This window comes from Cornus florida, unplaced genomic scaffold (genome assembly GCF_030987335.1).
Source record: "Cornus florida cultivar Cherokee Brave unplaced genomic scaffold, ASM3098733v1 CherokeeBrave_3.0.0_Hap2_Chr02, whole genome shotgun sequence".
NCBI lineage: Eukaryota > Viridiplantae > Streptophyta > Magnoliopsida > Cornales > Cornaceae > Cornus > Cornus florida.
In genome coordinates this window covers 51,235,764-51,260,264 of record NW_026775572.1, presented here as the reverse complement: position 1 = coordinate 51,260,264, position 24,501 = coordinate 51,235,764, and the positions used below count along the sequence as shown (strand labels likewise).

General features: G+C 34.3%; 2 protein-coding genes across 4 annotated transcripts in view; one reads left to right on the top strand and one right to left on the bottom strand.

Moving 5' to 3' along the window:
* Positions 1-3,790: 3,790 nt before the first annotated feature.
* Positions 3,791-13,889, top strand: LOC132294975 (uncharacterized). Of its 3 annotated transcripts, none has more exons than XM_059793034.1 (20): positions 3,795-4,217; positions 5,285-5,322; positions 5,438-5,460; positions 6,852-6,958; positions 7,086-7,137; positions 7,268-7,352; positions 10,258-10,348; positions 10,802-10,840; positions 10,931-10,998; positions 11,093-11,155; positions 11,356-11,411; positions 11,498-11,571; positions 11,710-11,802; positions 11,895-11,996; positions 12,139-12,219; positions 12,342-12,433; positions 12,563-12,578; positions 13,055-13,165; positions 13,260-13,357; positions 13,447-13,889. In XM_059793034.1, exons 1-20 carry the CDS (start codon positions 4,101-4,103, stop codon positions 13,472-13,474), a joined length of 1,434 nt encoding a protein of 477 aa, XP_059649017.1. In that variant the 5' UTR covers positions 3,795-4,100; the 3' UTR covers positions 13,475-13,889. The 3 variants fall into 3 exon arrangements, with proteins under 3 accessions (XP_059649018.1, XP_059649017.1, XP_059649019.1); XM_059793036.1 differs by lacking the exon at positions 3,795-4,217 and adding an exon at positions 5,130-5,190; XM_059793035.1 differs by lacking the exon at positions 12,563-12,578 and having other exon boundaries at positions 3,791-4,217; positions 13,260-13,889.
* Positions 13,890-16,006: 2,117 nt separating this feature from the next.
* LOC132294974 (ubiquitin-like-specific protease 1D) overlaps positions 16,007-24,501 on the bottom strand; it is a 32,216-nt gene continuing 23,721 nt past the window's right edge. Inside the window, exons 12-14 of the mRNA XM_059793032.1 lie at positions 18,465-18,579; positions 16,873-16,980; positions 16,007-16,622 (exon numbers count right to left, since the gene is read on the bottom strand). Coding sequence (XP_059649015.1) covers positions 16,452-16,622; positions 16,873-16,980; positions 18,465-18,579 — 394 coding nt within the window. The 3' untranslated portion in view covers positions 16,007-16,451. The remainder of the gene's footprint in view (positions 16,623-16,872; positions 16,981-18,464; positions 18,580-24,501) is intronic.

Sequence of the window (24,501 nt, the reverse complement as noted above, 5' to 3'; positions counted from 1 at the left end):
AATTCCTTGTTTGTCAAAGAAAAAATGGCTGCTTTGAGTAGGACACAAAAAAATGCTCTTCCAAATGCCTATTGGTTACTTTAATTAAGTAAAAATAAATAAATAAAATAAAGTTAACGTTTCATTTCAATCTCCTTTAAGATAGTTCCGGAATAGTATTTCCCCACTTAAAACACCAAATATACGTAGACACATAGACATATATATACATATATATATATATATATATATATATAATTGCATACATAGAGAAAACAAAGATGTGAAATTAATGAAGAAATCATTCAATCAAACTCAACGTCCCTTTGATAATTTGAAAGAAAGAAGGAACAAGATCATAGAAGTGAGGATGCTTAGAACTGTTACTCGAAGCAATCCCTAGCACCCAAATGGCTCTCAACTAAAACACTAGGCAATTTTAGGAATACAAGAGCTATATTACATGAGGGGTGTTGAGAGTAATTTACTTTATTTAATTTTTTTTTTTTAAATGTTAATTATAATGCACATTTTTGTAAATGTACAACGAAGTTGTTCGGAAATGTGCCGAAAGTATAGTAGGGAGTAATATGTACGTTTTTTATAATTGTGGTATTGATTTGTTCGATTTTAAAGTTTAAAGGAGTAAAATACTAATTTTTGATAAATGAGAAGGGTTTTATGCTTCTTCTTTTTTTATTTTTTTATTTTTTTATTTTTTTATGGTTAATATAGTAGTAACATTTATGAAGAATTATATTGTAATTTAAAATTTTTATTACAGCAGCACTTGTCTTCCCTAGACAGGAAAGATGATTTTTATTGTTATTATTATTATTTTAATGTACAAGCTTTATATATAATTAATAATAATAGCATATGTTGGAGTTGCTTTTTGCATATTATTCATCCTGTAAAGGCAACATGGATAACTACTGAACCTCTCACTTCAATAGTATGAAAGAGAAAGTGCTATTGGTTTCGAGCTAGCTGGCACACTTGACACTCCACAAACGTGGGAGATGGTGTGTGTGTGTGTGTGTGTGTGTGTGTGTGTGATTTTTGAGTGTCCTTGCCATTATGCTTAAAGAGGAAGGAACAAGGCACACATCTTTTTCACCTTTATTCTTCATTCTTTTGATGACGAGTCTGTAGAATAGTAGCATACCTGACATAAAAATTATTACATAACTTTACTTTCTAAACTATGTTAAAGTAGTTCTCAGTATAAAAATTAGAAATAAAATAAATTTATAAAAAAATCATTCTAAATTGATGCGCATATATATATATATATATAAATAAAAAATTATATTTCTGTTTAACCATGTTCATACTCTATATATATCTTTTTCTTTTTTCTTTTTTCCTTTTTCTTTTTCTTTTTTAACAAATCTAACACATTCTTGTTTTATCAATGCATCGTGTCTATACTATTTAACAAGTCATTGGATGCTGTGACTTCGATTTGCCCATTAAGTGAAAATTAACGGAGTGATGAGAATATCAGGGAATCGAATCTTTTATTTTATTTTTTAATTATTATTTTTTTCTTTTTTGGGATGATGATGATAATGGCGTAAACCTAGTCCCCTAAACTACTTTATGATAAATTAACCCCCTAGGGATGTCAATCTAACAAGTCCCATCCCATTCATATTGGGACGATTTTAGAATTACTAATAATATTATTATAAGCGAATTGGGAAAGAGAGCTATAAACTCACAAAGCCTGATTAATAAATATATAAATAAGTATTATTTTATTAGTTTTAGATTTTATTTTTTTCATAATTTTAAATTTTAAACGTTTTTTATATTATAATAGTTAAATATTTGACTATACTTATATTTTTTTACAAAAAATTATTTTAAATTTGATTTTTTTTATAGAAAAACTATGAATAGCGGTCCTAAACCTAATTTAACTTCGGCGTGTTGAGAATTGTGCGCAGCAGAATGATTGTGGAATATAATATGGATAAATAACCTAGACGATGATGAATAGATTTAACTTAATCTTTTATTCAATTTTTACTTATTTTAATTTTACTGAAATAAAACTAAAATCAAATCACAAAGCAAAAATAAAGTGCAACTAAATAAAGTTTGAGAGATGACCCAAGAATTTTAGCGAGAAAATCCCAATTGGTAGAATAGACCAATTGTAATAAAAAAACCTCGTTGGACTTTGCAGTCTTGAGATAAACGATCCACTATATTTGAAGCAAAGTATACTAAACTTTGACTCAGTCTCACACCCTATCGTTCTACCAAAAACCAATCGCTGACAATCCATGCCTTTGCGACTCCCCCGTCCAACAGTTCTCAACCTCAGGCTTACTATTGATCTCTATAGAAGAGTTGTAGGTAGATCAAACAACACTCCACGAATACTTTGACCCCTTCAAAGTGTGATCGTTTTACCCATTTTCTTCAATATTTGAATTTGACGAAAAACGAATGAATTCTGCTTTTCAGAATACCTGAATCTTCAATTATGCTTCAATTCCGATGAGGTAGAGAACAACACTACTAAATCACACTTGTGTTTATGTGTGTGCTCTCAAAAATAAAATTAGAAAAATCAGATTGATTTTCTGAATAAAAATATTTCAATTTTGTATGCAAAAGCCATGTATAAAAATATCTTTCTAAAGGCTTTCTCAAAATATAGAATTATGTTCCTTAAATGCATGAATAAACCTAGATGACTATCAGGATTTATATAGAGTTTAGAATGTCCTAATCCCTCTGAAAATATAGAAAATTTCGTGCATAGACTTTATTGAGATATATGGGATTCCCCCTCCGAGAACCGTATATGAGAATTTCGCCTCGTACAGCTCAAGCAGAAAGGACTTGGAAGGAAGTTTGGTCCAAAAAGGAATTGAAACAGATAAGGAAACGGAAGTTTTATACTGACTAGGACTTCTTGAACCGGTACGTCCATTTAGCTATTGGTCCAAAAGGTTAGAATGTTTTTTGACGCACTTTGGTTACTGTTTCTGCCTTTGGCTACCGTTACCAAGAAGTTCTAGTGGTTTCCAATGGATGGAAGTGAATCTGCTATTTGGCTATGTACCAGATTTTGGCTACCAGTACCCAAAGGATAGAAGAAAATTTCTTACCAGTACTAGATTTTGGCTACCAGTACCAAAAGGACAGAATGTTAATTTCCTTAACACTTCAAACTTCTAAAACTTTTTTAAGTGTTCTCACTCTCTCACATACCTTTCTAAAGCATTGTTCTCATAATCTCCCCAAAATACCCCCAGGGGAAGTCGAATCCCCGCTGCCTCCTTGAAAGAGAGATGTCCTGAACCACTAAACGATAGGGGCATACTTGCCCAACCTCCAAGTGTGATTTCTATGTTATGTATGGCCGTGCCTAAGGGCATAACGGTTGAAGTAGATTCTTCTTTTTGATCAATCAAAAACCCTTCCTAAACTGTACAAGCTTCTTCCAAGTGCAATTCAGAAAAATATATATATATATATATATATATATATAGTTTGGAAAAAGGATGCCCTGTCCCAAACCCATGCTGACAACCTAAGTCACAAATTTTCTAAATGGGTGCAGCTCTCACTCCCACTCTACACTGTATAATTTAAATTTTGTCATTTGTATGCTCTCGCTCCGTACCATGTAACTAAAAGCTGTAGTTCGATTTTACGAAAAAAGGCTTCTCTGTACCTCTAATGCTTTGTCATACGTGGCATCAACCAACTATATCTGCATCTTTAATTATCAGTACCAATTAATGGGAAAACGCTAGACGTTTTACGAAACTGGGCCCAAATAGTTACGAGAAAACGCTGGACGTTTTACTAAACAGGACCCAAATAGTAATCGGAAAACTCTAGACGGCTTCCCCACGCGCACATCCTGTGCGTGCACAATTAAGGCATCTTTTTGGCGGCATCACTTCTCCACAACTCCAAGCTTCCTCTGCATAACTACCCGTTTCTTTCCCACACTACTCATCCTCTCTCTCCCTCTCTCTCTCTCTCTCTCTCTAAAATCTATACATATTCAACCAGTGCCGAACCCTAACTCTCTCTCCCTCTTTCTCTTTCTTCCGCCGTTCCGCGTCTATTTGTTTCTGTGAGCAAGAATGGGAGCTTCTTGCAACGAAGAGCTTTCGAGCTACAGTTCTATGAAATCGACGGACGATAGGCAATTCTCGAAGCAAGTTTACGATAACGTCCACGGAAACATTTATCTCGATCCTGTATGACCTTCAATCTCATAATTCTTTTCGCATTTTGATTTTTTTTTTTTTTTTGAATTCAATCTCATTTTTCTTGTATTTCGATTCACAATTCAGAGAAATGCGTACAATTATTTAGTGATTATCATATTTACTTGTTTTCTGGACCATAAATTATTCGTAGAGTTCGTTGAGTCCTTTTCATTCCAATCAATTGCAATTGAATTTCATTCAGAACTGAAGAATCGCATAAATCTGTAAAAATACATATATATGTGTTCGTCTATATATGTATAAAGAAATTTAAGTGAATTGAGAAAATTCAAACAGAGGTTTAGAACAGAGTAAAGAATTTTGATGAATTGTTTTATGATGAATACAATTTGAGGAATATAATCATAGCTTGTAAAAGTACAAAAGAGGTCTTGATGTATCATATGTCCTCTACAATGCTTGTTTCAGCTTTTGTGGTTTAATTTGTTTATTTATTACCTTTTTCTTTCCTTTTAGTTGTTTTATTTATTATTATTTAAACTGAATCTCTATAAGATATATATATATATATATATATATATATATATATATATATGCGTGTGCGTGTGTGTGTATATTTATATATATAAAGAAATTTAGTGATACGAGAAAAGTCAAACAAGCGATTTAGAACAGAGTAAAGAATTTGAATGAATTGTTTTATGAGGAGTATATTCTTAGCTTGTAAAAAGTACAAAGTAGGTCTTGATTTGTCCTCTACAATGCTTATGTCAGCTTTTGTGATTTATTTATTTTTTCTTCCTTTTAGTTTCTTTATTGTTTAAACTGAATTTCCTACTTTACTCAGTTATTTATTCAATAGATATAGGTGACTTTGTAATTTTGTATCATCAATAGTTATTTCTTTCTCTAATGACTATTAGGCATGAAAAGGATGATCGATTTCCTTCAGCTAGTTTTAGGATATGTAAAATTACATAAGAGCTACAGTTCTTAACTTGTACTGAAATCTCTAGTTTATATAGTTATTGATTGATGCTTTCAGACAACATAGTTAATTAAAAGAAATCTAATTACTTTTTGCTGAATTGCAGCTCTCTTTGAAGTTTATTGATACTGAACAATTTCAGAGGCAAGTTTGATTTGGTTCAACATTTCTTATTATTATTATTATTATTTTCATATTTAGTTTTCATTGCAACTATTTTTTTATTATATTCTTGTGACAATTTTCCAACATATTGCAGACTTCGCGATCTTAAGCAACTTGGTAAGTCTTGATCTTGTCTGAACTCTGAAGTTCATTATTAGCTAATTTTGGTTGGATTTGGTTTAGGATTTTACTTCACTTTTATCTTCTGGAAATTTGCAGTGCATTTATATCGTCTTTTTCAACATTGTTATGGTAGAAATTAAGTGCCTTAATAATATAGGCATTTTAATTACAATAGCTATTTCAAAATCCATTTGTCAATAACAACTGATTAAAAGAAAAATATTCTAGATTCTGAAAAAATCTGATCAACATGATCTACAATATCTATCTTATAAAAAAACTAAATTGACAGCACTCGAGAGATATAAACATTCATAAATCAGAGTAAAAGTATTCGACAGAACCACAAAATGTTTATACTTATTCATCTCAGGGTATACATATAGATTTGTCTTCAAGCCCATAGATCAATATCATTTTTACCTCAGTCCACTCAAGAATTTGAATACTGATGGAATCAAACTAAAACATGTTGAAAGGTTGTGCCATATATTCTACTAGTTCTATCCATATTAAGACACACACTCTCACACACACAAAATAAATACAACAAACAAACACTCTCTCTCACACACAAAAAATAAATAAAAAATTAAAATTTCTAATCTAGGTCCTTGTTATAGGGTTACCAAGGTTTGGAAGGTATGCATTTGATTAGCAGTCTAAACTTCGCAACCAAAATGTTTTAATTTTTAAATTATTTTGAATGTTGTTAGTTGTCTCTATTTCCTTTACAAATTTAGTGATGGCCAGGGTACAGAATGATCATCTCCTCTGCATTGCTAGAGAATTACTTAATAAATTTTTGTTTGGTATTGCATCTAGCACATTAAAAAAATTAGCATGGCTAGTTTTGTTGATCACTATCTCCATGATGAAAGTAGTGGTTTGGAGATTTTCATGCATTAACAGAACTATGGTGGAAGTTGTTAGTTTTCTAGGTTGAGGTTGGTGGCAGGGTATCCTCTATTACCTATGTAAATTCGGTGAAGGCCAGAGTACAGAATGATCATCTCCCCTGCATGACTGGAGAATTGCTTTACCTCGTCTATTACAATCTTGATCAGCTTTACCTCGTCTGTTACATTTATAATACAAGTGTCTAACATGGCAAGAATAGTCGTTGGAGGGCCAATATTTCATGCATAAACAGCAATATGATGGATTCTTTTTCATCATCAAAATATTGAGTACGACATAGTGAAAGCTACTTATTATAGCTATTTAAGATGTTTCTACACTTTATTCATGGTCAATGTTCCAGATAGTTTACGCTGCCCAACACACTATTATTTGTCCAATTGTTTCTATACTAGTATTGTTTTCCAAATACAGTATTTGTTTGCTTAAATTCATTTCTGAGTCCATTTTTTCTTGAGCCTCAGGTCTAACATACATGGTTTATCCGGGAGCTGTGCATTCTCGATTTGAGCATTCACTTGGGGTTTATTGGCTGGCTAATGAAGCTATTCTTAAATTCAAAACCCACCAAGTAGGAAAATGTCTTGATCTGATTCAGAAAAAATAATAATAATAATAATAAAATTGTCTTGGTCTCATCAATGTCTTTTGGATCCTATCATTGAGAATATTCCCTTCATATACATGCATCCTTGTAGGGCTTGGAGCTTGGCATTGATCGTTTTGACATACAGACAGTAAAACTTGCTGGTGAGTAAATGTGCTTGTCATATATTACTCTGTATTGTACAGGATAAAGGCAAGGATTATATGATGATGATATTTTACTTTTTATTGAGCCATATATCTGATAGTAATTTTTTTTATATTCTATATCTAGGACTATTGCATGATGTGGGCCATGGACCATTCAGCCACTTGTTTGAGCGTGAATTTCTTCCCCGGGTTCTTAATGGATTTGAATGGTGATTCTTACATCCTTCAATTTATTATATTGTTACCACTAAGGGCTGTAGCCTAGTGGTATCTCCTCTATCTTCGAAAGTAAAAAGTCGAGGGTTCGAGTCCCATTAGGGACAAAAAGTGGGTGCTTAAGTTACTTGCCAATTTAATACATTTGTGTGTGTAGTAAATATGTTACAACCACCTTCAGAAAGTAATTACATGAAAATTGAATAGAGAAGAATATGGCTTTTTTGCATTTACTATATCCTTAGGCTTGCACTCTATAACTGCCGGAGCTATTGCTTTTAATACGTGATCAAGGTTTGGGCCCTTTTTGGGAATTGTTATTATTGAAACAATGATAGATTTTATATCACTAGTTAAACATTTGATTACTACTACACTTAAATCATCGATTTTACAATGATTTTGGGTTTTATGGTAGTCATAGCAACTATTTCTTTTTATGGTAGTCATAGCAACTAAGGTCATATATATCATCAATAATACTGCGTTCATGAAACCTGTAAGCATGTTTCTCACCGCATATAAATCTTTCCCTGTTTGCTTGGGTTCTACTTCGGTCGTCATTTTGCAGGAGCTGAATTTCGTACCTTCTTTAGTGCAATTTAAGTATTTCTGATTGCATGTAAGTGAGTAGCGCAATCTAAAATCGCAGATGGATTAGGAGATACCAAGCAGACCTAGAGGGGAGTGAATAGGTCTCCTTTGTTCTTTTTATTTTGAATTTTAACTTTTGTTAAATTAGTTATTCATTCACAATATACTAGGCAATCAATCATGCAATGATTAAACAAATAAAGTAGAGAGTTCGGGAAAAAGAGACAATCAGATTTTCTGTGGAGAAGGTAAGCAAGAAAGAGGCTGACCAAAACTCACATGGGATGAAGTAATTAAACACGACTTGAAAAATCTAAATTTAAGCGAGGAAATGGTGTATAATAGGTATTGAAGATTTGGTATTACTAGAGGAATCAGTGGAGAAAAATCTTCCTTGTTTCCTATTTTCTATTTCTTTCCATTCTCATAATTTTTTCTCCTATATAAAGGAGCCTCCACCATTGTAATGTGTATGAGTTGAGAGATTATAATAAAAGTGATATAGCCCTTTGGGCTCTTTGTGCCATGGATGTAGGCCCTAGTGGCTGAACCACGTAATCTTTGTATTTTTCTCATTTAATTTCTCATCGCATATGTTTTATGCTTTACAACAATAGGAAAGAAAGGAAAAAGAGAATTTATGTGGCGGACCTCATCTCTATGGGATGAAGGCAAGGATGATGATGATGATATTTTTTGTGGAAAACCCAAACAGAGAAAAATTACAGAACTCATCCAACGTGAATACTGACCAGACTCATACCGGGCCACGAGATTGCCAATGCCTCGAATTCCTGGCTGATTATATCGAATTTCTATGCATCTCGGTCTTACATCCACTCTCGTGAGATCAGTTGTTGTCTTTCACATGATCATTTGATCTGTCTTCCTCACTAGCAACTGACCGAAGCAATCTCCATAAAATGGTAGTGAAGTGATTATGTTTCTCTGTATCATTCTCTAGTTAATCATGTTGAGAACGGTATCTTGAATGACCAAGGAATCAACACACAAAGCTAACTCTCAAGTGTGAGTGTGTGTAGTGAAAGAAAACAACAGCTTGCCAGAAAACCAAGAGCAAGCTAATAATTATGATGAAGAGAAGTGAGAGTTTTAGAGAGATTTAAAAAACTCTGTAAGTTTGTCTATGTATAGTTTAGAAGCCCTGGTCAAGTCTCAAAAGCTTAGAATTTGATCTGGAAACATGGTATGAATTTAACACTATAAAACGCGTTGAAAACAATTTTTTTCACAGAATCATCTGAACTCTAAATGCACCCTTAGCTTGTCCTAAGTGTCTGATCATCCGATCGTTCACCACATTTAATTTTATTTAAGAATGCAACATGAATGCTTCTTCAAATCAAACATTTTCAGGATTACCAACTTAAATTTTGGGAATGAAATTTACAACTCAATTGGATCTTTGACACCTAAAATGCCTACACATGACTCCAAGTCCTAAATGACAATGAGGATATTAGTTTCCAGTGTTTGTGCCATTATTTACAGCTCTGTAGCTTGCAATGCTTAGTATGATAAATAAATTTTGATTTATGCCACAAGCATGTTATATTTACGACACACAAATAAATGTGCTCCTCTGATACTGATGGTGATGGAATGACCACTGGAGGTTTTGGCCAGCATCATTTTTGCCAGTAGAAAGTTGAACATGATGTTGAAAAAAAAATCTACAGTGAGAGGGAAAGGTAATTGTTAGTATTGTAGTTGTTTAATGGATACTTTAAAATTATATCTTTCATCCATTTATTTTATTTTGACTTGACCTAAAGTTTATTAGTTTCTATGTTGAGGAAATTGATTTTGTTCTTGACAGTCATGAGTTTTCTTTGTTTGCTTTCATTAGGGGGGAGGGGGGTTGGCGGTGGAAGAACTGTTTGCTTTCATAAGTGAAAAGCATGATTTATTTATATATAAAGAACTTACTCTTCTATACCACAGCAGTATCTTACCTATTACTTAAATTGTTTCGTGTGAAACCATATAAAGAACTACAGCTACAATAAATCAGTTATGGTGTTCAATTCTTATGTAGACATGCAATGCCCCAGCCCCACTGATCTACATATAAGATTATGCATCTTTTCTGGTCTGTCTTAAACATCATTACACATATATAAGAAGCTAACTTTGCATTTTTTATTTTTCGGGTTGTGGTGGTGGAGACATAATCCTGTGGGATATTGGTTTGGCCCTTTCTGTTACTTGGATTGAAAATTTGCTTAAGGAAATTGCTTTAATCTATACTTTTGGTTGTTAATTCTAGTAAACATCTTGCAGGTCCCATGAGGAAATGTCTATCAAGATGATAGACCACATTGTTGACGAGCACAATATTGAAATTGATCCTGGAAGTCTCAAGAAAGTGCAGGTTCAATTGTTACTGATATACTCTCAGCCTTTTAATATATATATATATATATATTTATATTTATATTTTCCCTTTAGTAGTCAACTGTGTGGAGTCATCCTCCTAAGATCGTCCCAACATATGACTGAAAGATGCCAAATTGATAATTCTCTGCCACTTAAAGGGATTGAATGTTCAGGAGCATATTTCTCCTGGAGCTCCTCTTCTCACTCTGATGTGGATTTACGTTCCTTCTGTGAAGAATGAAACATTGCATGCTTTCAAATATAAAACACCAGTGACATAATTCTACGTAGCTTTTAGAATCTTTTTATTTTTTTATTTTTTTTATTTTATGTAAGTAGTACCATAAGACAAAACAATTAGAGAACCTTTTTCTTATTTTTTTGTTTGTGTTGTTCTCTTTTTCGTTTTTTTTTTTCATGCTCTTATAGCTGTCTATTTTCTTTACAGGAAATGGTAGTTGCTAGCACTGAGAATGCTTCATCAAAAGTAAGTTGTGGAAGCTGAAGGATTTCTCGGTGTTATTACTTTAAATAATGCCAATTTGTCACATTTTTAGTCAAATATCTTCCCGTGTAGCACTCGCAAGAGAAGAAATTCTTATACGATATTGTTGCAAATGGTCGAAATGGAATAGATGTTGACAAGTATGTCATTTTCGATCCTTTTGGAATGATTTTGATTTTGATATATAATTGCGAATTTTTGACACTAAAAGAGTTGAAAATAATTTGTTGGCAGATTTGATTACATTGGTCGTGACTCGAGGGCTTGTGGTCTAGGCTGCAATTTTGAGTATACAAGGTATGTATAAAAATCTTTTAGAGAGCTTGATTTGTTGGTGAACATATCTGCTTCTACTTTCTTCAGTTGTAGTTGATCAAAATCCAATTGATGCTTATGAATGATTGAATGCGCTGAAGTTTATAGTTTGATTTCATTTATCGTTCATGTTCATATTTTTAGCACTTGAACCAGCACATCTAACATTATTTTAACTGCAGGTTATTGGAAACAATGCGAGTTATAGATGATGAAATATGTTATCGTGCTAAGGAGTGTATGTATTGGTCAAAGAGTTTGTTATACCCAATTATGTCAATAGTTATTGTAATTTTTTCAGTTTCTGTTTGATAATTTGGTCAGATCTAACAATCCACAACTTATTCTCCTCTCGTGCCTATCTGCATCGAACTGTCTATGGGCATGCAAAAGTAAAGGTGCCAAATTATACCTACACCTTCTTATATGGGAAATGAAAATTGGAGTATACAGCTTACAGTTAAAATGTTTGGTCGGCATGAGAATACAAAATGAAATTAATCTAAATATTTTCTTTTTTGTTTTTTTTTTTTCAGGCAATAGAACTCATGCTTGTCGATGCCCTAGTAAAAGCGAATGATTTTCTTCAAATTGCATCCTACATTCATGAGCCAGCTCGATACTGGAAGGTTGTATGAGCTATTAGATTAGTCTCAAAACTTGATATTCTTTGAGTTGTATTTCTTAAGCCCTTATGATATCCATCTACTGGAAAATGCAGTTAGATGACTCCATAATTAAAAACATTGAAACCTCTTCCGAACAAGAGCTTAAGGAGTCCAGAGATCTGATCCAACGCGTTCGGAGAAGAGATCTATACCAGGTATTTTAATAGAAAGGGCACGGATTACAATGTCTGGCATTGTTCGTGTAAATTCAGAGACATATTCATATGTGCATATTCTTAAATAGTTATGCACTGTAGATGCAACACACTTAAATAGCAATTGTCTTTGTTTTCACAGTTCTGCAACGAGTTTGCTGTCCCAAAAGAGAAACTAGAGCACTTCAAAAAGGTCACTTCACAGGATATCATCTGTTCCCAGGTACTTCAGCCTTTATTGGATTAGTGTGTGCTTTGCCTAGATATATAAATCGTTTTTACTAAATTTCGAGAATAATAAGAAGAAAAGGGCACAGAATCTCTTATAATGTAAATTCCATCCAGAGCTCTGGTGGTGTAACGCTAAAAGAAGAAGATGTCGCTGTGAGCAATGTCAAAATTGATTTGACACGCGGAAGGAATAACCCACTCAAAAGGTACTTGAAGTTGAGGAAGAGTTGGTACTATTTATGATGCACAGTTATTTTTCTCAAAGCCTTCGATGGATTTAGAATTATTCTCATTTAATAACCCCGTCTTCTGTATGCATGTATTTCCTCATCCAGCATCAACTTTTTCGAGGTATTGCACTCTAATTAACAGTTTAAATCCTTATTTATTTATCCTTGTGAAAATGTTATTTCTAAATGAGGGATAGAATAGCTGATCTTATAGTAGTGCAAAATGCTCTGATGCTGTCGTAGTTGATAACTTCAGCATATATTTAATCATCGAATATCGATGTTGCTTCTGTTTACGAAAGTTATGACTGACATCTTATTACTGTGGAAATTTTGTGATGCTGTACCCATTATCCCGGATGAAATAGCGATTGAAAATACAAGCCATAGTATCAACCTCCATTTGATATGGACCAAGAACAAATCTTTCTTAACAAAGATTCGAAAATTCCTAAGAATCCTAACCATAGCCCACCTGATACACTGGTCAAATTCGTAATTTTAACCAGTTTAGAAGCTAGACAGATTATGGCAGATTGACCCTTAAAGGTTCGTTTCTTGGCACAGTTTTGACATGAGCAATTTCTATTTTACCAGGATTATGAGAGCAACGAAAAATTCCCGATACAGGATGATCGTGTCAGTCACTTACTGCCTGCATATTATCAAGATATGATAGTCAGGGTGTACTCGAAAAAGCCTGAACTGGTCTGTAAACGAGTTAAATTTTAATCTGTTTCAATCATGAATTCGTGTTTGCAATCTCTATTCCCTTGAATAACCTAATGGCAATATCATACAGGTGGAAGCAGTTTCTGAGGCCTTAGAGAATTTTCAAACGAGGACATATGGGAAGAAAACTCAAGTGCATGGAACTCCTAAGAAGAAGATACGCCGAAGGTAACTGCTAGAATTGTTTGTCTTGCCTCATCTGAGTTTGAGCAGGAACATGTACATATTCCATATGTCCACTGGTTTTCGGTTTTCAGTTTTCAGTTTGAAGATCGTACCAAATAATGGCACTGGCAGATGTATAAAGTTTAGAAATCTTTCCCGGCACCCCCAAGCCTCGGGTAGTCAACCTTCATTTCTGCTGCAATTTCTCACATACCGACTGTTGTAAGTACTGAATATAGTACGTTGTAAATTCATGAAACTGGTTCGCCTCGGGGGACTACTTTGAAGTTCCCGGACGTAGTGAAATGCTAGATATAGTGGAAATATAGTGTTCTTAAAAAACCAGCAGCTATTGTAACAAGTACTTGGAATTCATATCGTTCTCTCTAGCTTGACTAGTTTCTGATAATAACTCTGTTAGCATTGACACATTGTCAAACTATTGCATAAGTCAGTAGATACATAGAATTTTGCTTTGGTGGTTGTTTCCATTTTCCAACAAGTGAAAAATATACGAGTTGTTCTGTTGTCGCAATTATAGGCCAAGGACCGAGTCAGTTGAGGTCAATCTACGTTTGACATGTGACACCGAGAGAAAGTTTAGCCTATTCGTTATTCTCTTTCAGTTTTTTATTTAACTTTTTTAGTTAATGGTAAATATGAATGCGCCAGCAAATAAGAAATTTAGACTTCTGAAGGATTTTGGTGTAACATCGAAGAACTCTTAGCGGACAAAAAACCGAGTTTCTGTTTTTCAAGGTAGAATGTCAGCTTTCACATTTTCTGTGCTCGTATTGTGCAAAAAGATCCAAGTTTTCTAACAGGATGTGAAGTTTGTCACTCTTTACACTATTCAGAGATTGTCTAGTTTACGCTATACTGGGAGTAGTTACCAACACACACACACACACACACACACACACACACACACACTAAACCATACTGGGAGGGAAAGACTGAATGGAACGCATACATTCATAGAATATCTGACATTTTGTGGTCTCATAGAATATCAAAATTTGTTGGTCAGAGGAAGACAATCTCTGAATTTAAGGTTACACTGCTAGTACCTCAGTCAGTGCTGAACTCCACAATGTATACATAAATAATCTGTTTTGACTCAGCAATGTTGGTGTAATGTTTCTGCTTTAGTATTCCAATGTATTTCCAAGTATTCTTAATAATGACCAGTCATTTTGGTTATTCAATGTTGAGAGCTTCACTGACATTCTAGATCTTTTGTTTACAAAATGATTGCATGAAAGGGAGAACATTCGTAGTAGTTGCATGCACGCATTTGTTCGAACACGGATCCTCTCTTGTGCACTGAACTGTCCAGTGCAAACACGAGCAGATCCGAATTTCATATTTCTCTTTTTCCTTGACAATGATGCCATTAGGAGATTTCAATATCTGCATTTCGTGATTATTATCAATAGTTTGGACTAACAAGGGCAAAGATAAGGGTTCAAGTGAAACATAAAACTGAATCAAGAAAAGCTAAGGTTGATAAAAATCACATGGGTAAAGAAATGCATAATATATTATACTAAATAGGTAAAATTAGACCCAACTCATTTAATTATCGTGTCAAGAACCCTCAACCCGTTTATTAAACGGGTAAACGTGTTAACCTGTTTAATGACCTATTTATCAAAACAAGACATTTAATATTTAATCAAATAATAAATAATAATAATAAATTGTCACAATTAACCCAAATATTTAAAATAAGAAAAAATTCATAAGGGACAAGATTTATATTGAAATGACTTAACTATTCATAACAATTGGGTTTAAACAGCTAACATATTACATATGTCATTTTTTTTTTTCTTCCTAATTAATACTCACACACACGTCTCTTCTAAGACTTGAACCCCTGACTTCTCTTTAGGAAGTAAGAGGCCGATACCGGTAGGCCACTGGCCCGTTAGTAACATGTTGAATTAAACGGGTTACACAGGTTGAACCCCTCAACCCTAACCCAATATGGTTAAATAAAGGGGCTAATCGTGTCAACCTGTTTATGACCTGAACCAGTTTAAAATCAACCAAAACCTGCTTATCTCATATCGTGTTCGAATTGTGTTGGCCAATCATTTCGTAATTTGTCACCCCCAGTTTATTTACATATTTATACATATTTACATATTTATACAGAAACACGACCGAAATGCCTTTATGAAGTTTTACATGAAACTAAATTCAAGATTCTGAAATTTATGGCAAAGTCCTCTTCAAACACAGCCTCCCCATGCTAAATGGAGGGAATTTTTTTTTTTCTAATACTGCTTTACCAATTCTACCCAGTGGAGTGGCCTAGTTGGTAGAGCCCTGCTCCCCGTGTGCCCATATTCAAGTCCCCCCAGAATTCTCATTTTTCCAAATCTGTGAAAAATCACAAGAACTCCAGCGCTTTTTTCCCACAATGTAGACTCAGACCCTCAACCTACTGTGGGAGATGAAGAAGATGTCTCATTTTAAAGAGTATGTCACGCAGTCTCAACACCTAGCAGTATTATATAGAATAACATCATATATTTTGTTTCTACCCAATCCACCATGTTCCCCAAATTTCGGCACTCTGATACGTCCACCAGTGGAACAAATCGATACCTGTAATTCAAAAACTGTCATCACACAAAATCATGAATCAAGAACTCGTCTTTCTATTAAGCACATTATGCTTTGACATACGTTTTCTTCCTCCATTTACATGCATTAAAAAAAAAAAAAAAAAAAAAGGAATAGCTCAAGACAACTAAAATGGTGATCATTATCTCAAAAAAGTATCACTAGTCAATCCATTTTCATGTACAATTGAGAAGGCATTGTTCAAGTGCTTTTAGCCGGAGATTGTCAGTACGTCTGACATGACATCTACATGATACTTCATGCCCTGAACAAAGGCAATCATTCTACCAACTTGTAGGGCAAAAAGAGACTTCAAAATTTCTTGCATGGCTAATTCACGATTGGTACGACGAACGAGCAGTAACAGCATATCCACATCAATTGTACAAGGCTATACAGAGAACGAAACCCGCAACTCCCAACTTTTAGAGAAGTGGTATTGCAATTAGACCAAACTACATCAATCTACGAGGTTCTCAATCATTTCCGCTGCAGGACCCACTGAAGACAAAGGCGTGGGATTCAGAACACAGTTTTCTTTAATTGCATTATGAAATTCTTCCATAAGTAACTTTCGGATTTTCCGTCTCAAACCAGAGGCTTCTTCAGGTCTGAACCACTGCTTGCCAAACTGAGATTCAACAAAATATAAACTAAGGATAACATTTTTTGTCATTGGCAAGAAACTCACACGCACACCACCACTCACACACCCACTTTGCTACTTTGGAGACTTGAACCCTCACCAATCACCATCCACTTTGGGAGGTAGAGGAGATACCACTAGGCCACAAGGCCCTTGGTAAACTAAGCATAACATTATCGTGTGAGTTACGAAACTGAATCAACAATAAACCACATAATTTTAAAACAGAATGTACCATTTCTAAATCACTCTTTTTCAGCCTTTCAGGAGCATCTTCAATGAAGCGCTCCATAAAGAAAAGAACGAAGAGACCACAGTCATAGTCATTTCTCTGTTGTGGAACCTGGTGGGAAAACACACACAATAACAGAGAAAATGCTCTCAGAATTAAAAATTAAAAATAAAAAATAAAAGAAGTTACAAAGTGATCAATTTTTGCAATTTTGCAGCTCATAATCCAAAGACAAAAATTCCCTCACCATCCATATGTATTTCAAAAAATGTTCCATGATTCTTGTACTTCTCACATTTCAACAAAATTAAGGGTTAAGACTATCTAAAGCCTTAAAACCTAGCTTAATTCATTGTCACAAGTTTTCTAGACATCCTCTTCAGCATATCTATTGGGGCAGCGGAAACGCGCAAATAAATAATGATCCAATGAAAGTCAAAGCAATCACACACAAACACAAGATATACGTGGTTCAGACAAAACCGGCCTACGTCCATGGATGAGAAGAGATTCCACTATGATTCGTAGAGATATTATAGCAATAGAGTATCAACACCTCGTTACCTCGTACATGTCTTTTCACCATGTACCACTCCACGAGCCTATCTCCTCGCTAACAATGTCATTGGTGTTTTTCCTACTCTACCAACCCCCGTACTACCTCTACTCATCAACTCTCTCATGAGACTACATCTCTCTCAATCTTATAAGTCTCAACCCACAACATAGCCACATAGGTACTTATTTATAGAGTTAAAAAAAATATATTCCTTGTTGGATAAGGATTACAATTCCTTGGAGCCCAAAGACTTGTTTGACAATAAATTACCTTAAATAATACAACTCTAAAATAGAAACTAAATTAGAATAGGAATTTGGAACACAAATTCCAACAATGTCACTTGTGTGAATACTAGAAGAAGCTATCCCTTGGTCCTTAAGTATGTATAACTTTGAAGTCACAACTACCATGAGTGCAGGGTGTTGGTAGAAACCTAACCATTTATATTATTTGCACAGGTTGTTTGTCCACAAGACAAAAACCGGATTCTCAGGCTAGACAGTTCCAGCTTTTACCAATGACTTTGAGATAGAACAAATATTAGGAAACGCACACCAAGTTTACAGCTACTAAGTACTATCAAAGTTTAATACAACTAAATATAGCTGGATATATATATATAATAAAGTAGCAAGTAAGCTCTGAAGTTCAGATTAACATCCAAGTGATATATTATTGTTTGTGATAGGGAAACACAACATGTGTGATGTGTAGATTTTTAAGTTAGCTTAAAATAGGAGATAAATAACAACTAATATATAAAGAAAAAATATATATATCAAGGCAAATAGCCAGCTGTGAAGGATAACTATAAAATTCAGGAAGAGAAAGAAAATGAAATTTCCTACATTGAATTTTATTCATGAAATAATTCCCAACCAAGTGAGGATAAGAGCGACTCTGATATTCCTTGGCATGGAATATGCAAAATAGCTATAAAACACAAATTAAAAGTTTCTTAGCATACTTCCAACCAGAAAAGGATTCGCAGAACATAATCCTCAATTTTCAGGCACTCGGAACAGAAATTTACCGTAATTGGCTTTCCATCAATTCTACGAGGGAGATGTTTCCATATTCTTTCTGATATAGGAAGATCCGAAGGAGCTTCCCCTTGATTCAGATAGTTCCATTCTTCTATCATAAATCTGGGACAACATTCACACATTTTTTTAGTATGATAACAAGCTTCAGATTAAGATGACATTGAATGAGAAATTATAAGTGCATGTTTATGGTAATTATATCATTCAGATCATGTTGTAAGAAATAAAAGGGGCATTAGATGAGAATATTATCCCCAAAATTTCATATACCACATAATGAACAATGTAATAAAAATTGATATATAGCATGTAAAATGTTCGAGAATGCAAGAGACACAATCACCCAAGGTGTAACAAAAGAACACAGTGATTAAGGCTCCGTTTGTTTGGATGTAAAATATTTTTTTATTTTCTAGTGTTTGGTTGTCATAAAATATTTACGAAGAAAAAAAAAATTAAAATCTAACAAAAATAATTTACCCATCAATTTTCAACAAGTTATTTTACACGCCCCGCCCGATGGACTCAAAAAAGACCTTTGCCAAACGCCGAAAAAGTAAAAACAAAAAATAAATATTTTACCTGAAAAGAAAAAAAATTCCCGAGAAAAATATTTTACGTCGAAACAAAAGGAGCCTAAGTGAAGGATATGTTCACCCAAACAAAGTACATTTCATATTCAAATTTGCCACTTAATACATTTTAAACCAAAGTAATCAGGTTCAGAAGAACCTCAGTCATTATAGTCATCTTAACTCGCTTTTGATTAGACAAGAATGCAATACGCCCCATAATAAGCACCAACACATGCATTTGAAAGGTAAACTATGAAGATTCTGAAAGATAACCACGACAACATTATGCTTTAATACAACAAAAGGTGCATGCAAGAAAGGGAAGAAGAAAAGTTAAATGCCAACATTGAACATAAATATATGAACTGCATTGCTTTAATATAGGTGGAAAAATCAAATTTTCACAAGAATAATTGCACTTTAATGGTTTCTACAGCGCACAATATATAGACAACATTTAAACTTCAACAATCACATACCTTTGAAAACACATATTTTTATGTAAGAATAATAGCTACTTCAAGAAACTATTAATACTTGCACAGACACATACATACATATGCATATACCCACACAGATGCACATAAATAGATGGATGAAAAATCAGTATCGTAAAACTTAGTTAAGAACCCAACTCAGGTTAACAGTTGGAGCAGGTTGGATTACTTGGGTTGATGATAATGCGGGCATCCATTGAGAAACATAAGAGACTAACCAACTGACCCGGCCAGGGTTCGAGGGCGAGTTTTACTTATTTAAGAGAGAATATGTAGTGAATTGAAAAGCATCTGATCCAATTCTTGATTTGAGGGCTTTTAGCGAGGCGGGTGGAGGAGTCTGATAAAGACATTGATGAGCAGCCGCGTATCAATTCCGATCCTCAATTTGATACCACTTGAGACAGGTGCAACAGAGTGCAGGCCCCCAGAGGGGCTGCTATAGTAAGGGTGGATGCTAGTTCTGTGTAGGGCTGCAAATGAATCGATCTGTTCATGAACAGTTCGGGCTCGGGATCGTTCATTAAGTAAATGAGCCAAGCTTGAGCTCATTTTTCAGGTTCACTTAGTAAATGAGCCGAGCTTGAGACGAATGTTAAGCTCGGCTTGTGAAGCTTATGAACAAGCTCATTTACATAAAGCCCATTATATTTAAATTCTAATATTTAAAAGCCTAGCTCATCCATGCAAGTTTAGCCCATGTCAGATATCTTTCATTGGCCCAAATTAATATTTTTAATCTTTAGAAGATCATCCTACAAAAACTAAATAGCACGTTAGCCCAACTCATGACTTAATGTCAGCCATTGGATTAATTTCTTACATCAAGTCAAAGTGTTAGATAGAAACCCTAAAATCACAGCTGCAACAACCAAGTTTCCTTGTGCCGGCAACCCTCATTCAACGGAGCAGAACTCCATCCCCGACAGCAAGGTTAGTTCTCTCTCTCTCACACACACACACACAACTCTCTCTCTCTCTCTGTGTATGTCTCTTTTGCTCTCTACACTCGGATAATATTGTGATGGAACTAGAGATCGATGGTTATGGGAATCCAAAGCTAGCAAAAGGGAGGATGAAGATTGGAGATTAACAGGGGATCTCGGAAGCCGGCCATTGAAGGAATGATGCAATATTTGTGTCTCTGAAAACGGTTAGATCAACCTGATTCCCTGGAGATATATACACACACAAGAAAGAGCCGAGCCGAGAACGAGCTTGTCTAAAACATTCCAGCCGAGAACGAGCTTGGCTAGGCCAAGCTCAACCGAGCCCAAACACTTATCTGACCTAGGTGAGCTGACCCCAAACAACCTAAAGCTCAGCTCAGCTAGGCTCGCTAAATTGTAGCCCTAGTTTTATGTTAAGATTCTGATTATTAATGATTTTTCTCGACTTTCTTATGAATTAATTCTACACAACAAAGCGTATCTTTAAGATGAGTAATGTTGCCAATGAAAGATGTAACGCTGCAAATGAACCAAGTTCATGAACAGCTCAGGCTTACCTTGTTAATGGCTCATCTTGTTTTGTCCATTAAGTAAATGAGCTCGTTTTCTATAAGGCCTAAGCTGGAGCAATTGTAGGAATAATGTCGACTAATTAACACGTCTAATAATCTTCTTTTCAAAAAAATAAAAATAAAAATAATTATTTTTTCTTTTTTTGCAATTTCAAGAAGTTTCGTGCCATTTCATCAATAGACAAGGTAATAACATATAATATATATAAATATATATATCTAGGAAAGTGTTACAATATATAATATTGTTAAAATAAATATGTTTCGCAAGCTAACTAGCCAACCCAAGCCAAGCTGGCTTGCAAAAACACTTGAGCCCAAGTTTTTCCAATCTTGTCTGAGCACGAACAGAGTTACAAAGATGAATGACTATGCAGATCATTTTACAGTGACTAGGAGAAGTGGCTTGATATTAAATGAAGTCAAAGGCCACTCAGTCCTATAAAAGTAGTAATTAAGGTTTAGAAATACCAAGTGACAATTTAAGAAAGTGAAAAGTGTCAATAATGTTGTGTGGGAATGTTGAAAGTGCCATAAATGTTGTGTTGAACTCTTAAAATCTGTTTAGAGAAGTTCAAGGTCATTAGTAATTGCATTACAAAAGGACAGCATCCTTACTCCAATAATACAAGTTTTCTCCAATATAATTGGTACTTTATCAATTGATTCACTGTTTTTCGGTCTTTTCCCATATTTTCCAATAGAAATCTATGTTCCACCAAGGGTAAGAGTAGTATCAGTCTCTACTTAAAGTTGTAAGTGGACTAATGTACCATTTTCTCCTCTTTGTTAGCATACTGGCATTAGAGCCTCTTTCTTGAGGACTTGGATCCTCTACGTTCCTCCGGTTGCTCCACTTCTGCCCGCTGTTTAATCGAGCAGTGGAAAGAAGGCCACGTGTTGGTACAAATTCCAAAAGAAATATGAGTCCTTTTTTAAACAAAAATTCCAACATTACCCTCTTGAACTCTTCTTTCTGAAAGCATCCATATATAATTATATATATATATATATAATTAGATACAAACAGAACTGAACACACAAACAAATATATATATATATATATAAAGAACCACGGTTCTCTCATCTCTGTTCCCCAACTCTACTATACTTTTATATGGAGATTTCTAATATATTTTACAACTTTAATTTGCAATAGGAAAAATATATTCCTGGCTTTATTATTTTTGCGCCGAGAACCAATAAAAACAAGAGAACGTTATTAAGTTAAGTTGGCAAGAGAAGAAGTGATGTTGATTCTTGAGTCTAGGGGGAGAGTGAAGGGATATTGAATGTTTGATATATATATATATATATATATATATGAGTTCAGTTTGTATTTTCATTGATGCTGTAAGGGGGAAGAGGGTAATATTGGCATTTTTAAATTTTAGTAAATCCAGATTTGTCTTGAGATTGTGCGCATACATGGCATTATTTCCGCTGCTTCATTGAGCAGCGGACAGAAGCGGATCAAAGGGAAGAACATAGAGGATCCAAGTCCCTTTCTTGAATCTGTGACAGTTGAGATCTATGGAAGCAACTAAGTGAACAATAGAAGAACTCTTTGACATTTCAAGCAGTATATGCGAACAAATACCTTTTCCGGCTTATTGGGTAAGATAAATTGTTCATATTTGTTCAATATCTGATATGTGGACCATTGGTCCCCATGAAATTAACCTAGTTTACTACCAAAAAAGATATTAAAATAGTTTGTCATTCAATTTTAATTTCTTTTCTCTTACTTAGCAAAAAAAAAAAAAAAAAAAACACAGTTACATGAGAAAATCTGGAGAACTTGATTGGTTTTTCACTAGTCTTTAAAAAAAAATGGGAAGTGATATTTGCACTCTCCTTTCTGATAAATGTATTCCACTTTTAAAGTGAAATGACATTAGTTGTCCCTAACTCGTAAATAAGAAACAAAGTATTAGGGGCATTTTTTTTTTTTCCCCATGGCAAGAAACACACTCACACCCCTACTTGCCCTTAAGTGGACTTGAGCCCTCAATCTTCTACTTTGGAAGATGAGGAAGTACCGCTAGGCTACACAGCCTTTGGTGTATTAGGGGTATTTTTGTCATTTATATTTTTTTTAAAAAAATGAATACATTTATCAACAAAGGGAGTCCAAATATGACCTCTCGAAAAAAAATTCAGAATCATTTGTCCTAATCTGACTATTGGGAGACAAAAGGCACCAGCAAAAAAAATGCATATCAACATATTTTTTTTTCGAAAGGTAAATAAATATCAACATAGAAGTTAAATAAATCAACCTGCAGTAGAAAATTTTCAGCAACGACAGTAAGTAGCCTTTATGATAGCCAGTTTCAATTGAAAAATGGAAGATGACCAAGATCTAAATGGTAATGTAAAAATTCCAGACATTACTGGAGAAGATGAAGTCCAGGACTGGTTAAATGAAGTCAAAGGGATTTTTGAGTACATTGATCTTCCAGATAGCAAGAAGATGAAATTGGTAGATATCAAGCTGAAGGGACGTGCATCTTTTGGTGGCAACAAGTTCAATTACAAGAATTTAATCAGCGAAGGGGCAAGTTCAAACCTGGATGAAGATGCAAGGAATGATTTGGAGCCAATTCCTTAATTAAACTATGTAGGAATTTGATTTCTTTCAGGAGTATACTCTAATTATATCTACAATACGAAAACTCAAGTACACTTGGGTTAATCAGAAAAGCAAGTCATCCATCATTATTTGATGGGCCTAAGTACAAATACAAGAAACTGGGTGTAGTTAAATCTCCTGGACATTGTCACAGTCCAGTTAAAATTGAAGGTTGAAGCTGAAGCCACAGCCTAGAAAGCATCCAAATCAGCGCCAAAAGAGGACAGCTGAAGTTAGATGCTGATATAAATAAGGAAATGTCCTGCAGAGATCTAGTGCAGCATCTAATTTTACACATAAAACTAGTAAAATACACAGACCGTGGTTGTAGACAAGGCCGATGAAGTGAGTCAGTAAATAACATTATCAGAAGTAACACCAAACAACTCCAGTCTGTGAGAAAAAATCATATATTATAAAAGTGGAAAAGAGATCATTAATCCTTTTAATTGTTGAAAGGAAGCCGGCAATTTACTTGCAGATGAAGTAGAAGATGAGAGACAATGCAGAAGGACAACTTGATGAACCACATGACGCGCTAAATTTGTTGAACTTTGCAAAAGATGAAGTCAAATATAATCTTTTTTATTTCCCAGAATCTGGTTGTAGTGAGCCATGTTGACATGGAAAGCACCTGAAGTGATTGAAGACGTAATGATATCTTTAGAATAAGGTGCTAATTTCATGGACAGCTCTGGAATGTCATCCAAGGCAAATTAAAAAATGTAGTTTCTAAAGATATGGTGATAAAGCTGAACCTTGAAGTGTAGCTGGATCCAAGATCATACCAAATAG

Excerpts from the sequence above, each read along its gene's own strand:
- LOC132294975 (XM_059793034.1), top strand. The coding sequence starts at position 4,101 with ATGGGAGCTTCTTGCAACGAAGAGCTTTCGAGCTACAGTTCTATGAAA. Across the intron at positions 11,156-11,355 it reads TGCAATTTTGAGTATACAAG|GTTATTGGAAACAATGCGAG; the intron begins GTATGTATAAAA and ends TTTTAACTGCAG. Across the intron at positions 11,803-11,894 it reads AGCCAGCTCGATACTGGAAG|TTAGATGACTCCATAATTAA; the intron begins GTTGTATGAGCT and ends TGGAAAATGCAG.